Source organism: Pongo pygmaeus, chromosome 3 (assembly GCF_028885625.2).
Source record: "Pongo pygmaeus isolate AG05252 chromosome 3, NHGRI_mPonPyg2-v2.0_pri, whole genome shotgun sequence".
Lineage (NCBI taxonomy): Eukaryota > Metazoa > Chordata > Mammalia > Primates > Hominidae > Pongo > Pongo pygmaeus.
In genome coordinates this window covers 141513201-141526055 of record NC_072376.2, presented here as the reverse complement: position 1 = coordinate 141526055, position 12855 = coordinate 141513201, and the positions used below count along the sequence as shown (strand labels likewise).

At 37.9% G+C, this 12855-nt stretch overlaps 2 protein-coding genes across 9 annotated transcripts in view; one reads left to right on the top strand and one right to left on the bottom strand.

Moving 5' to 3' along the window:
* The window catches only part of SCLT1 (sodium channel and clathrin linker 1), a 214980-nt gene extending 209100 nt beyond the window's left edge, over nt 1-5880 (top strand). The window contains exon 21 of the mRNA XM_063664122.1: nt 3774-5880. Within this exon, the coding sequence (XP_063520192.1) occupies nt 3774-3812 (39 nt within the window). The 3' untranslated portion in view covers nt 3813-5880. The remainder of the gene's footprint in view (nt 1-3773) is intronic.
* JADE1 (jade family PHD finger 1) overlaps nt 5194-12855 on the bottom strand; it is a 65430-nt gene continuing 57768 nt past the window's right edge. For all 8 annotated transcript variants that reach the window (XM_054486815.2, XM_054486819.1, XM_054486818.2 and 5 more), the window contains exons 10-11: nt 12449-12566; nt 5194-9053 (exon numbers count right to left, since the gene is read on the bottom strand). In XM_054486815.2, coding sequence (XP_054342790.1) covers nt 8146-9053; nt 12449-12566 — 1026 coding nt within the window. In that variant the 3' untranslated portion in view covers nt 5194-8145. The remainder of the gene's footprint in view (nt 9054-12448; nt 12567-12855) is intronic.

The following is a 12855-nucleotide window of genomic DNA, read 5'->3' as shown; positions in this document are numbered from 1 at the left end:
TTTTGATTTACAATGAATGCTAGCCACACATTGGATAAACATGCTACCCATATTTTCATTCGAACCATGGAAAAAAAGAAGAGGACCAGACAGATTGAAGTATAGACAGTCTCAGAGCATACCAAGCACCAACTCCCTTAATGGATAACTGATTGGCACATGTCAGATGTGGTAATTCAACCTGTTTTTAATCTGGCCCATATTGCTACTTGTACACTATCATAAGAACATCAAGAAAAATCCAGCCTTCTGCCAAGCAAAAATTCATTTATGCCATACTAGTCATATTTTCCAGATGTAATCTAGTAATCCTGTCCAAAATGAAAAGTAAGTTAGCCTTCTTAGTAAATTGATGTAGCATCCTAGTAATCACAGCATGTTCCTTTTATGTTTGTTAAAACTCTTTAATTCCTTTGATAAGGCATTATGGAAGTTTTCATTCAATGTTTCATTCTATGGCAGCACAGTCCTTTTTTCAATGAATGAAAAAGCTATCAGAGCATAATATAAAATATAAGGAAATATTTAATATTTACATCTAGGAAGATTAAAAGTGAGACTAGATCTCCTTTCATTTAAACTACTCTATGGGATAAAAGAGAATAAGAGAAGTTATAAGCATATTTCTTCAAATAACTAAAACAATCCAATGAAGAGTTTCTCTGGATTATGGTAACATGCTTATGTGTATTAACAATGTTTGTGGAGCATCTGTCATGTGCTGTGCATCATGCTAACATTTTGCATTTATTACCTCATATAGTTCGACAGCCCTTCTAGGTAGGTGTTATTTCCTTTCCAAAGATATGAGGTATAGTAAAAGTTAAATCATTTGCCCGGGGTCACATAGCTGGCAGGTGGCACAGCTGGATTTCAGACCAGATCTGGTCAACACCAGAATTGTACTATTGTGCAACACTGTATCTTTAGAGTTTGAGGAATTTATAATTTTGACACCTCTCCCATTTGCTGACAGTGATTCAAAAGTAACCTTTATCGGTTCTCCAAGTGTCATGGGATGTAATTCATCTGGGTCAGGAGGCTTGAACTCACTGTAAACATCTAGATGCTCTCATATAAGTGCTTCACACATTCTAGACTTCAAGTGACCCTCATCATCTTACCAGTGTCCACTCTGTCCTTGCAGTTCAAGGATCAGCGTTCTTGATTGAATATATAGATGCCAAATAGGTTTCAAAAAATTCTACTTCCACTTTTTCATTCATCAACCTTAAAACAAGTCTGAGCTGTGAGCCTCTTTTTTTTTTTTTTTTTTTTTTGTACTTTAAGTTCTAGGGTACATGTGCAACAACGTGCAGTTTGTCACATATGTATACATGTGCCATGTTGGTGTGCTGCACCCGTTAACTCGTCATTTACATTAGGTATATCTCCTGATGCTATCCCTCCCCCCTCCCAAGTGAGCCTCTTTTTTTGTTTTAATTCCCTTTCTGACTAGCACTACCCAAAAAGCTCTTTTGGTTTTCAGATTATGTATATATCCCTAAAAAACTTGCTAGAAAAAAGTATCTTCGTATCTAGTGGGATTTGGTAAATTTTCCAGACCTAGAAAAGAAATTGGCCACAACCTAAATGTAAGTAAAGTAGTAGGAAAAAAATAGATCTAAGCAAAGGAAGTTATAATAATTAGCTTAATACCTCCTTTGAAAGTTTCCAGATTTCTTCAATGAGTGATGACAATTTCACCAATTTTAATCGACAAAAAAAATGTTAAATTGTGTTTAGTTATTGTAAAGTGATATAATGCATAATTTCCTTTCAGAGGGTGATATTTTAAAGTATGGAGTTTGAAAGGTATTTACTTTTAGAGTACTTGAGACTAGTTGAGGCAAAAGATATCATCACAAGCATTTGATATAAAAAAGAGAAGCTCCAAGGATGGAACTGAATTAGAGCCAAAGCTGGTGGGAAAAAGGAGAAAAGCTCTCTTTGAAACTGTTGCATGGAAAGGGAAACACCAGAGAAAAAGATTTGCTTCATAAAGAAATTGTTTTACACTGGTCATAATCCTGAAGTTAGAACTATCACCCCAGATTAGTGAGTAAAATAATCACATTAACCCATAATTATAAATGTAATTTTTAAAACTCAGCCATATATAAGCCAAGTAGTGGTGAGAATATCAGGACACATTGGTGATACATTAGGAATGACAATACACATTATTTTTATCTTTGCTACTTAATTCTGCATTGCTTATTCATTTGTAAAAATAACAGGATTTATTATACTTTATATCACAAAAATGCCGACTTGGAGGTTTTACATAGCTTTAATTTAGTGTTAAGATATTAGTTCTCAACATCAAGAAACTATGATTTTAAATAATTCTGTAACTTTCCAAGCAGTGTTAGGATGTAGAGTTGTTATTCTTTTTATTCTTTGACAGCAATGTTGTTTTCTTTGATCACATATACGTATATTTGATCTGTAAATATGTTTGTATGTATGTGCGTTACACAAATATGCATGTGACAATTAATTCCATTCTCCCTAGAATAAGGCCGGAACTAATTGACCGTAAGCAGACTATCCTGCTCATTATCTATTAGGTTATATTCAAAGTCTTTTAACCAGTGCATTAACATGTTTTAACCAAGTTTATTGGCTTTACCAATAAATTTAACTTTACCAATTCATTTAACTGAAGTTTACACGTGTAGTCCTAAGTATACTCAAAAATATGCTAACTACTTTGTGTGAACTTTTTTTTTTTTTTGAGACCGAGTCTCACTCTGTCACTCAGGCTGGAGGGCAGTGGCGCGATCTCAGCTCACTGCAACCTCCGCCTCCCAGGTTCAAGCAGTTCTCTTGCCTCAGCCTCCTGAGTAGCTAGGATTACAGGCGTGTGCCACCATGCCCGGCTAATTTTTTGTATTTTTAGTAGATACAGGGTTTCACTATATTGGTCAGGCTGGTCTCGAACTCCTGACCTCGTGATCTGCCCACCTCCGCCTCCCAAAGTGCTGGGATTACAGGCGTGAGCCACTGCACCCGGCCATGTGTGAACTATTTTTATATTCTGAGAGGCAGTACAGCCTACGGGTCTCAATCCCAGACAGGCTGGGATTGAATCCCAGATCTACCCCTACTGACCTTGAGCAAATTACTTATTCTGTGCCTCAGTTTCCTCATCTGCAAATTGGAGATAATAGTGCCTACTTCACGTTACAAGGATTAAACTAATTAACATAATACATACCAGTGCCTGCCACTTGATAAACCTTTGTAATTATCTGCAGAAGTCAGGAGGTTCCCCCCAAAGGCTATGTGGAATGACAAAATCAGCTTTTATTTCCGAAGTTATCACTATGGAGATACCATTGGCAAGGCTTCAGCCAAATGCTGGAGAGATTAATTTCAGCAAGACTTGCGTCAAGGAAACCAGTAATCCAGGCAAAAAATGAAGAGACCTGAATTATATAGCAAATGGTGGTGGGATCCAAAGCAAAAGTATTAAGGTAATATTAAATGTAATACACAGGCCTTGATCACTACTTGGCTGTAAGAGTTGAAGAATTCATAAAGGACTCCCAGGTTTCAGTCTAGGAGGACATTCTCTAAAACAGGATATAGAAAGAGTTCCAAAATCTCAAGTACCTGTATACATCTAAGAGGGGATGCCCAATAAGGGGATGCACTCCAGAAAAGCTGGATTGCAGAGATACCAAACTGAATTAGTACAGGGAACAGTTGAAGTGAAGGAAGTAGATAACATTGGATTTGCCTTTATCCTCTTTTTCAATGACCAGGCAATCAAAGCCTACCTCAGACTAGAACACATCATCTAATGCAGTTCTGAGCATTAAAGGGAGATCATATTGAAGATTTCAACCTTGAAGTTAATTGTGAAGTTTGTTGCAGATGGCTAATGCTTCAAAGGTAGAAACTTTTTTCAGTGATTTGGGTGAAAACATGAACATGAGTCCCTGGTGCGACATTTCCCATCACAGATTGCACACACAACTGCCAATGATAGGCCCTTCCTTTGGCTCCTGGGGACTTAATTTCCTTAGGGAACTATTGTGGTTATTCAACTTTAAGACCTTGTAGGAAGAATCAGTTATTTCTCTCAGGGGTCTTACTCAGAGCAAGCAATATGGAAGTAAATAGTCACTAAGGAGAAACGAGAAATAAACAAGCTTTTAGCAAAATGTACGAATAATTGTTTTTTCTTTTAAACTGGCCAAATCCTTACAAAAATTATAAATTAAGATAGCTACCTTGTTTTGGATCCTAATCATTATAATCTACATGAGAATGCATAAGTCACACCAGTTTTGCTGTTCCCAACATAAAGAAAAAGGTGCATTTCACTATATGCTAATTTCTGCATGTAGTGGATGTACAAAAGATTGTTTCAGGCAGGAAACAATCTTTTCAGAAATGAGAATGAGAGTGTAGGCCCAGTTCTGCCAGTACCTACTGCTGTGATCTTGGCCAAGTCTTAAGGTGTATAATGCAGATAATTTTATTTTTGCTCTATTGTCCCAGAGTTCTGTGATCAAAAGAAAGCATTTAATGAAACTGCTCTTTGAAAAATTATTTTTAAAAATTATTTAAAGGTTGTATTATGAATACAACCTTCCCATCATTCAGGAATATTTTTTCACCTCAGAAAGCTCATTAGTTAAAATATTGTAAATATCAGTGTCTTGTTCCTAATAAAAATAATAGCCTACCACTTACTAAATGCCTAATATATGCGCTCTGTAAGGTGCTCAATGGACTTGCTTTAAATAATCACAACTACTTCAATATCTAAGTTACTAAGATGTTATCCTCTTTCTGGGAAAACTGAGGCTTAAAATGGTTAAGTGACTTGGCCAATGTCATGTGCCTGGTAAACTATAGTTTAGCCTTTAAATACAGTTCTCTCTGACCCTGAAGTCTATGTTGTTTCAACGATTCTATGTTTTCAGATCCAAAACTGGATTCTGGAAAGAACTCCAAGTGGGGAAGACTAAAATCAAACCGTTATTTTTCAGTCTCACCATCAGAGTTGAGCCAGAAAGCAGCCCAGTGAATCTGTGCTCTGCACAAACTTGATATGTTCTCTACAGTTCTCATTCCTGATTTAAATTGGAAGACAGTAAACAACTGATTCAGGACTGCTAAGTCATATATACCTTTAAATATTTAGCAAAAGCAGATTTCAAAAGACACTTAAAATGTATTGCAAAATGTACAGCATTTATTCACATACAGACAAAAAGGCACAATTCTACTAAATAGTTCAACAAAAAAATACAGCTGTCCTCAACTAGTTTTATAAATACTTTCAAAAAGGGGGTAGAAATAAATACAGGATTGGGTCATGTAATATAAAATAGTCATCTCTACATATACTTTAATTTGATTTTTAACTCTTCATGCACCTTTTTTTTTCAATTTTAGTTGAATGGACACCAAGCTAGGCACATAGTGAAAAATCCTCTGTACAAGGTTACAAATGTAATGACAAGTTTGTCCATTTCAAAATAATTAAGATTTGTACACAACACATAAAACCCTTCATTTAGATCTTGTGTTTATAACCTAACAAATGACATTCCAGGCAACTTTACAAAAGTTTAACTAGCCTACATTTTGACATAATACATTAATCATAATCAAAGATATTTCTTGGTCAGGATGCACAAGGAAAGATAAAGCTTAAAAAAAACAAATGCAAATGGTTCCATACTAATAGAACGCAAGTGGGTGTTCGGGCTGGTTGCTGCTTATGGCCACCTCATACAGAGTTCCCAGCATGACATGAAACTAACTCACAAAGCTATCATTATACTGTCAGAGAAACCGTGCTCTATCCATTTGCATTTCGAAGCAGGAATAAAAAGTGTGGGCTTTTTATTTTTGTGTTTTGTTTTTGTGTGGGTTTTTTTTTTTTTAATATTTTTTGTTTTGTTTTTGTTTTGTTTTTTGGTTCAGCATAACTTGGAACATTTGAAAGCTTTTCAACCTAAATGTGGGGAAAAAACAGGTAAGGCATTATTTTTGCACAAAACTAGCATTCCTAATAGTGCAAATGAATCTGATACCTCTTAAAATGGTGAGAGGTCATACACTTACTAGATTAATTTAGATTTTCTTTCTTTCTATGGCTTGACAAATTATCCCTCTATAAATTCTACTCTCACCCAGAGCTGTTGCTGTAGTCAAAGGATAACTGTAGATAAAGTCCAACCTTCTCCTGTATCCAGCAAAAGGTTTTTGCTCATATGCAAAAAAATCTAATTTTTAAATTATGCTACAAGTGAATATACAACTTGGATTCATAAGAACCTTCTATTATCTGTAGCAACAAGCTGATCTGGACAGCAGTCTTTCAAAATGAGCCCCATAGCTCAAAAATAGTCAGTCAGTCTAAAAACCTGCATCATTCTTCCCCCTCCCCTGAATTAGCTACTAAAATGTCCTTGAAAAGTTAAGACTTGGTTTGAAAATGTCATACATACAATGGGGATGCATCAGATCTACTATTTGATCATCTGATAAAACTTGCATAGCAAGATGGGATTCAATAAGCCTTTTTTTGTTGTTGACAATCATCTGGAAGACTTGAAAGTTAACTGCAGAACTCAAAGCATTATTCATTAAGTATCATAATGTCCCTGCCATATGGAAACAGATGTATAAATGAATCAGGAATCTGAATACTGGTATTAACAAACTAAGGAGAATTTAGGGGAAGTCGGGCTTGTTCCAAAGGCCCATAATTCTGTATCTCATTGCTATTTAAACGTTCCTTCCTTAAGTTTGATTCACAACCACATTGAATTCCAAAGAAAATTAACAGGACCTAAACACTATCCACTGTCTTAATACATATGCACTACAGTGAGTGCAAAAACAAAACATTGTACTCAAATTTAATGCTAAATTTATTATTGCTGATAACTTAATAGTTATTGCCATTTGCAATTAGAAAGTCCAAGTTACAAATTAGAGTTTAGAACTCTGACTACAGAAAACCTATTCAAGGGTACACTTCAGTCTCTTTCCTGTATAACCTTGGTCAATAGTAAGAGCTTATCGCAACTTATTGCCTTTCTATTGTTTTTAAAATATAACCTATTTCGCTTTTTTCTCTTTTTTTTCTTTTTTTTTTTTTTTTTTTTTTTTCCTTTTTTCTTAAGGAATCCGTTCATGTTGGAAGCCCGGATTCCCTGACATATGCAGTAGTGGCTGGCTCTGGGAAGTAACAGTCACCAGAGTCTGGAAGTTCTTCGCTTGAACTTGAGTGGCCATTATACTATTGGAAGCCAGATGGCCAGGTATTGGCAATGGCCAGGGAAATCCCAAGCTGGCTCAAGAGCCAGTGGGGTTAGGGAAGAAGAAGGTCAAGTGGACTGGTAAAAATTCTACTTCAACTGCCCTTATTCATAGATACAACTTTCCTAACAGTCTCACTCTCCACCAGTCCCATATCCACAACCCACTCACAGGCTTCAAGCAGCAGGACCTTGCTATATTACCCTAAATCTCCACATTGCAGCAGCTCTACCCTGTCCCCTCAGCTCCTTCAATAATGACCTTTCTTAAAATTCTCTTCCCTGACTGCTATATTTACACATAAATTTCTTAGTGTTACTGAAGCTTCAGAGCTGCTGCCTGTATACTATAATGCAACAAAAATAGCCTTGAGGGCCAAATATAAATATGATTTCAAGATCTACCACAGTCCTAGAAAATAAACTTTATGGGCTGTGAATGGTACCATGAGGGTTTCTCAAGAACCATATCTGGTTCCCTATATTCAGGTAACCACGAGTTTGTGCTTTGGGAAGAATGCAAAGGGCTATAAAAATTCATGAGGCTTATTTAAGCCTTGCCTTCTTTAAAACTTATTTCATTCTTATTTTAGTGTTTAGTTCGGGTTCTAGTCTTAGCAGTGTCTTATGGTTACAATCTACTCTTCTGTTTCCTCAACAAGTTGCAAATAACACAAACTTCTCACAAAAATGGTTTAAAAATGACTCTGGAAAAAAATTAATCTGAATTGCAAGTAAATGTGTTTGTGTAGCTCAGGATTAATGGGTTTCTGCTTCTCCCCCACATCAGAGCTCTCCTCTAGCACACCCAATGACGAGCCCAAAGGGCTTCCGCGTCATCCCTGTTGCATCAAGAAGCCAAGATGCTTCTCCTGATAATGTCTGTCCTCCTGCTGATAGTGCTGCTGGTGTGTATACATTTCTTTTCTGATGCCTCACTCTCTGAGTCACTCATTTCCACATCGGGGACATACCCGTCATTCTCATTGTCAGATTTTAATTTGCTTTTTGCCCTTTCCTTGGCTGGTACTCGGCCTAAGCCCAAATATGGGTAGTCTGAGTGCTGGTGGCAGGCCCCGTCGTGGGCCTCTCCCTGCTGCTGCCGTTCCCCCTTCTTTGGAATCCGGAATCCTCCCCAGTTTTTCACTGGGCTGGCAGGTGTTGTAGGCACTTTGACTGCAGTCTGATTATAGTTTACTTTGATTAGGGAGCCATTGCACTTGGGCACTATCTCCTTCCTTGTGCCAGGTGCTGACTGCCCCACTCCAGGGGAGGTGGCAGCTCTTGTGTTGTCCAGATGCCTCTGGGACACATCTGTGGACCTGAGAGGCTTGTGACTCTGTTTAAAAGATTTGTCCTTTAAGTCTCCTTTAATGAGATCACAATGAAAACGATTGTCTCTTCTTTTCCCGTGGTCTGGCATCACCACACCATTTTTCTGTTGTGCTGATATGAGACGTGCTTCTGCAAACGTCTTTTCCAAACCCAAAAAGCTCTCTGGGACCACCATCCCCTCCCTTCTACTACACAGGTCTGGCTGCTTCAGCAGGGTTTTGCCTTCACTTCCAGTGCTATTCTGCAAAGGATCTCGCTTATGGGGCTTTTTCAGCGAATGAACCAAGGAAGTACCCATTTGTTTTCTGAAGAACGCAGAATGCCACTTCAAGTCCTCTATCTTGGGAGCATCAGGGCCAACAGAAGGACTGTTAAACAAAAGCATGTTTTCCAGTGAGGAGGAGGTGCAGGAAGAAGGCACACCTATAAACATAAAACCACAAATAAAGAAAAATTACAGCAGAAGCAAATCCAAAAGAATAAAATTCTACACCCTTAGTGTGGCCCAATTTATGTGAACTCCCCACCCAACAATACAACACTTACACCACCAAGTTTGTACAAATTTGGTTTTTATAGTGAAGAGATGACCTGCCTTGAGAATCTCCATTCAATCTGCAGACTCAATATGCCACATTTTCTAAAACAGCTGAAGCTCACATAATTTTTCATAAAACTGGACCTCCTCAAATACATGTTCCTCCAAGCAAAATAACTAATCTGATTTTCAGAGGGGACTCCATGCAGAACCCATCAGGTGGCTGATGGCTGCCTCTGCTCCCTCTACCTGGTTACAGAGCAGCACCTGCGCCGCGCTCCTCCACGGTCCAGTCTTCTGCCTCCCGTACGAAACTGAGAGTACCCAAAAAGCAGAGCCCGGGGCTTCTAAGTTTCTCTAAGTGTCTATACCCTCACAGGGTTATTATGAGGACAAATACATGTAAACACGTGAATGAATAAAGGAAATGTTTAAAATAATTCTTGACACATAGTGTTCCAGAAATGTTCATTATTATTATGTGCAAAATACATTTGTGGGATTCAACTGAATTGTCATTCAACTTGAAGTTAAATTGATGTTTTTCATATTTTTTTGATGCAAATCACAGTGACTAAATTCCACAGCACGACCTAGTAAGAGTTCACATTTCACAAAATAATAATAACCCTCATCACTTGATAATGTACTCTGACATTTCCTATTATACTTTACTTGTTTTTAATGCTGGTCATGACCCACTGAATTCATCTCACAACCCACTAATGAGTTGTCACCCCTAGTGGGTGAAGCATAACACATTAGAGTTTGTCATAAAGATCATGATTCTACAACAGCCTCAAGATCATCTAGAAAGAGCAGTTCTCATGTTTTCTGTCTCCCATAAGATATGAAACCACCAAGAAAACAAGGTTCAGCCCCCAGGGTATGAGACAGGAGGCCATATGAGAACCTAGTGCTCACCAGACACAGACACTGCAAGCAAATGAAACATAGCTAGCGACTCAGGACACAGAGCTGTCATGACCACAGGAGGAGGTATTTTACAACCTGCTGGTTTGGAAATGCTGCTTTCTCAAGAATCAATCATTAGAATCAACCTTCACATCACACTGAATATATTTCTTTTACTCAATCACCTGCCACAGGAAAAGAGAATGGTAAGAAGAGGCTAACATTTTCTGAACTCTGATTTCTATCTCCTTGACTGTAATCCATGTCTCTAAAGAGCCTCCAACTCATGACCCGCCCCCCCCCCCATAAGCACTGTTGCCACTGAGGACACTCAGCGAATGACCTACCCACTCTCAGAATCACAGAGTTTAAACCATGGACCCTAAATGACACATAAATCATGACCATCTGCTATACTTCAGGCAGGAGACAGCCTTTAGGCATGAATAAGAACACGACTGAAGCCTAGGACTGGAAAAAGAAAAAAAGCACCCTAAAGGGTTTCAACTGCATTACTCAACAGCATCCTATAGGAAGATAAATGTTTTCAACTGATCATACCTATGGTTCTTACATCAGAATGAAAGGAAGATTTGTTTTGCTTTTCTGAAATAGTAGGACTTCTGAATGCAGATCTACATTACAGCCCTGTTACCACAAAACAACTCCCAGACTTATTAAGAATATCATTCGCTCACCCAGTAAAAACCTCAGCCATGAAATGCAAAAACCTGCCTGCAATATCCATGAGAAATAACTCAAATGAAACCAGATGAAAATGCTCTTTATGGCTTATTTTTACAGGGAATCACTCATTACATAATGACTTAAGAGTTGCAGAAAGCCCTCCAATGGCACAACTCCACAGGCACAACTTGCATTAGTGATGCCAGCTCAGCATTTGCTGCTGTAGGCTCGGTGATCTGCACCAGACAGTCTTCCAAGGGAGTTAAACAGATCTCATTTATTTGTATTCAGGTAGGAATCATGAAGAGAAGAGCTCACCTTAGGGAATCTGAATCGAACTACTTTTACATATGACACCCTACTTAGAAAATTTATTTTTAAAATCTTAACAATTAAACTCCAAGTTCCAGCTAATGATATACACTTGATTCACCAAGAAAATACTTAATCTTAGGAAGAAAATATCTACGATATCAACAAGTTATTGCATTCAAACTACGTAACACTTCAAGAACATTATTTAAACCTCCCTAAACCTTTTTTTATTTCTTCAGATGACCGAGCTCCCTCTAGTCGCACATAATTGGTTAGAAAAACCAGAATTTGGATTTCAACGCAACAGGTTATAACAACTTCTTTGTTGTCTCTGTGCACCATAATAATCTAGATGGAGCGACAAAAAGCCACAAATGCACAAAAACAAGAGTGAATCAACTATGATTGTGCAACGCAAACACCAAGAATGGTGCAGCTGGAACTTTAAAGGGCAGTCCAAGGCAGGAGAGAGACGCTGACTATCTTCCAATGAAGTCCAGTCTAAGACCTACGTGTTCCATGGGTCCCTAATTCTGCCTGATCCACACTCAGCAGCTGTCCTTCTCTGAAATCCTTATACTGCCTACTTTTGGGGGCTTATGATCACAGAATGTAGTGCTCAAACGCACTTAAGGGGTCTTGATTCTAAAACAAACTTTAAGATCAACGGAATCTCAGAGAGGTTAAACAACCTGCCCAACTTGATCTTTGCCCTTGATCTCCCAAGTAACTGATGTGTTCTCCAGAGCAGAGGAAGTATATACCCTAGTTTTCTTTTTCTGTTTGCCTAGCCCAGGGCAATATAAAATAGAAGACACTAAATAAATATTTGGTGCTCAATCTCAGAAATATTCAACAATCCATCTACATAAAAAAAGTCTACTGTGAACATTATCTAAAAATGGACTGTGTCTTAAGTACAGTCTTAACATATATTGACCATATTTACCATGTTACAGATAGAGCCCAAGGCTGAATATAAACCTGTTAGGTATCCCCATGATGTGTTTACCAAGTACTGTGTAATGTATAAGTCACTGTTTCATTTTAGTCTCTCAATTCCAAAGGTAGCTTGAGATATCCCCATTTTGCACATGAAGAAATTAGGGAGACTCAAAAGACTTTCATGTGTTTGCTCAGTAAGCAGAGAACACAGGATTCAACCCATATTTATAGAGGGCAAATTCATAGCTTTTTTCCCTTAAACATGATGCCTCAAATTAAAGACTTCGTTTAAATATGAACGTCTATGCTTCTTAAATTCTTCTATAAGAAAATTAAGAAACGATTATTTCTTCCTCAACAGTGTTAAAGCTTACAAACCCCTGCCCTATACTTTGACCTACCAGGGCTTAATGCATACCTGAAACTCTTTCTTGCTCCAAAAGCTTAGTGTAAAGATTGAATATCTGCTCCTGGACTTTGCACACAGAGCGTTTAATCTTTTCCCTGCGGGTCACCATGTAAGTGAGGTTCCGAACCTAGAATGTAGAGAATAAAGATTCTAAGTGAGCAATACAGTATAACAGTACTTTGGTGCTTTTTACATTTCTTTACCTAAGAGAAATTACTCCTACTAGGGCCTTGACAGATACTTGAAATCAATAGGTACTTTAAACATTTTATCCAATCTCTAATCTCCTTTTGGGCATATAAGAAGGATTCCACATATACCCCTCAACATAGGCAGAAGCAACACCGAAGAGGGTTAGGGACCCACAGGAGTGGGAGGGACACCTAGAGAACTCCTACAAAAGTCCTGCCTCCTCC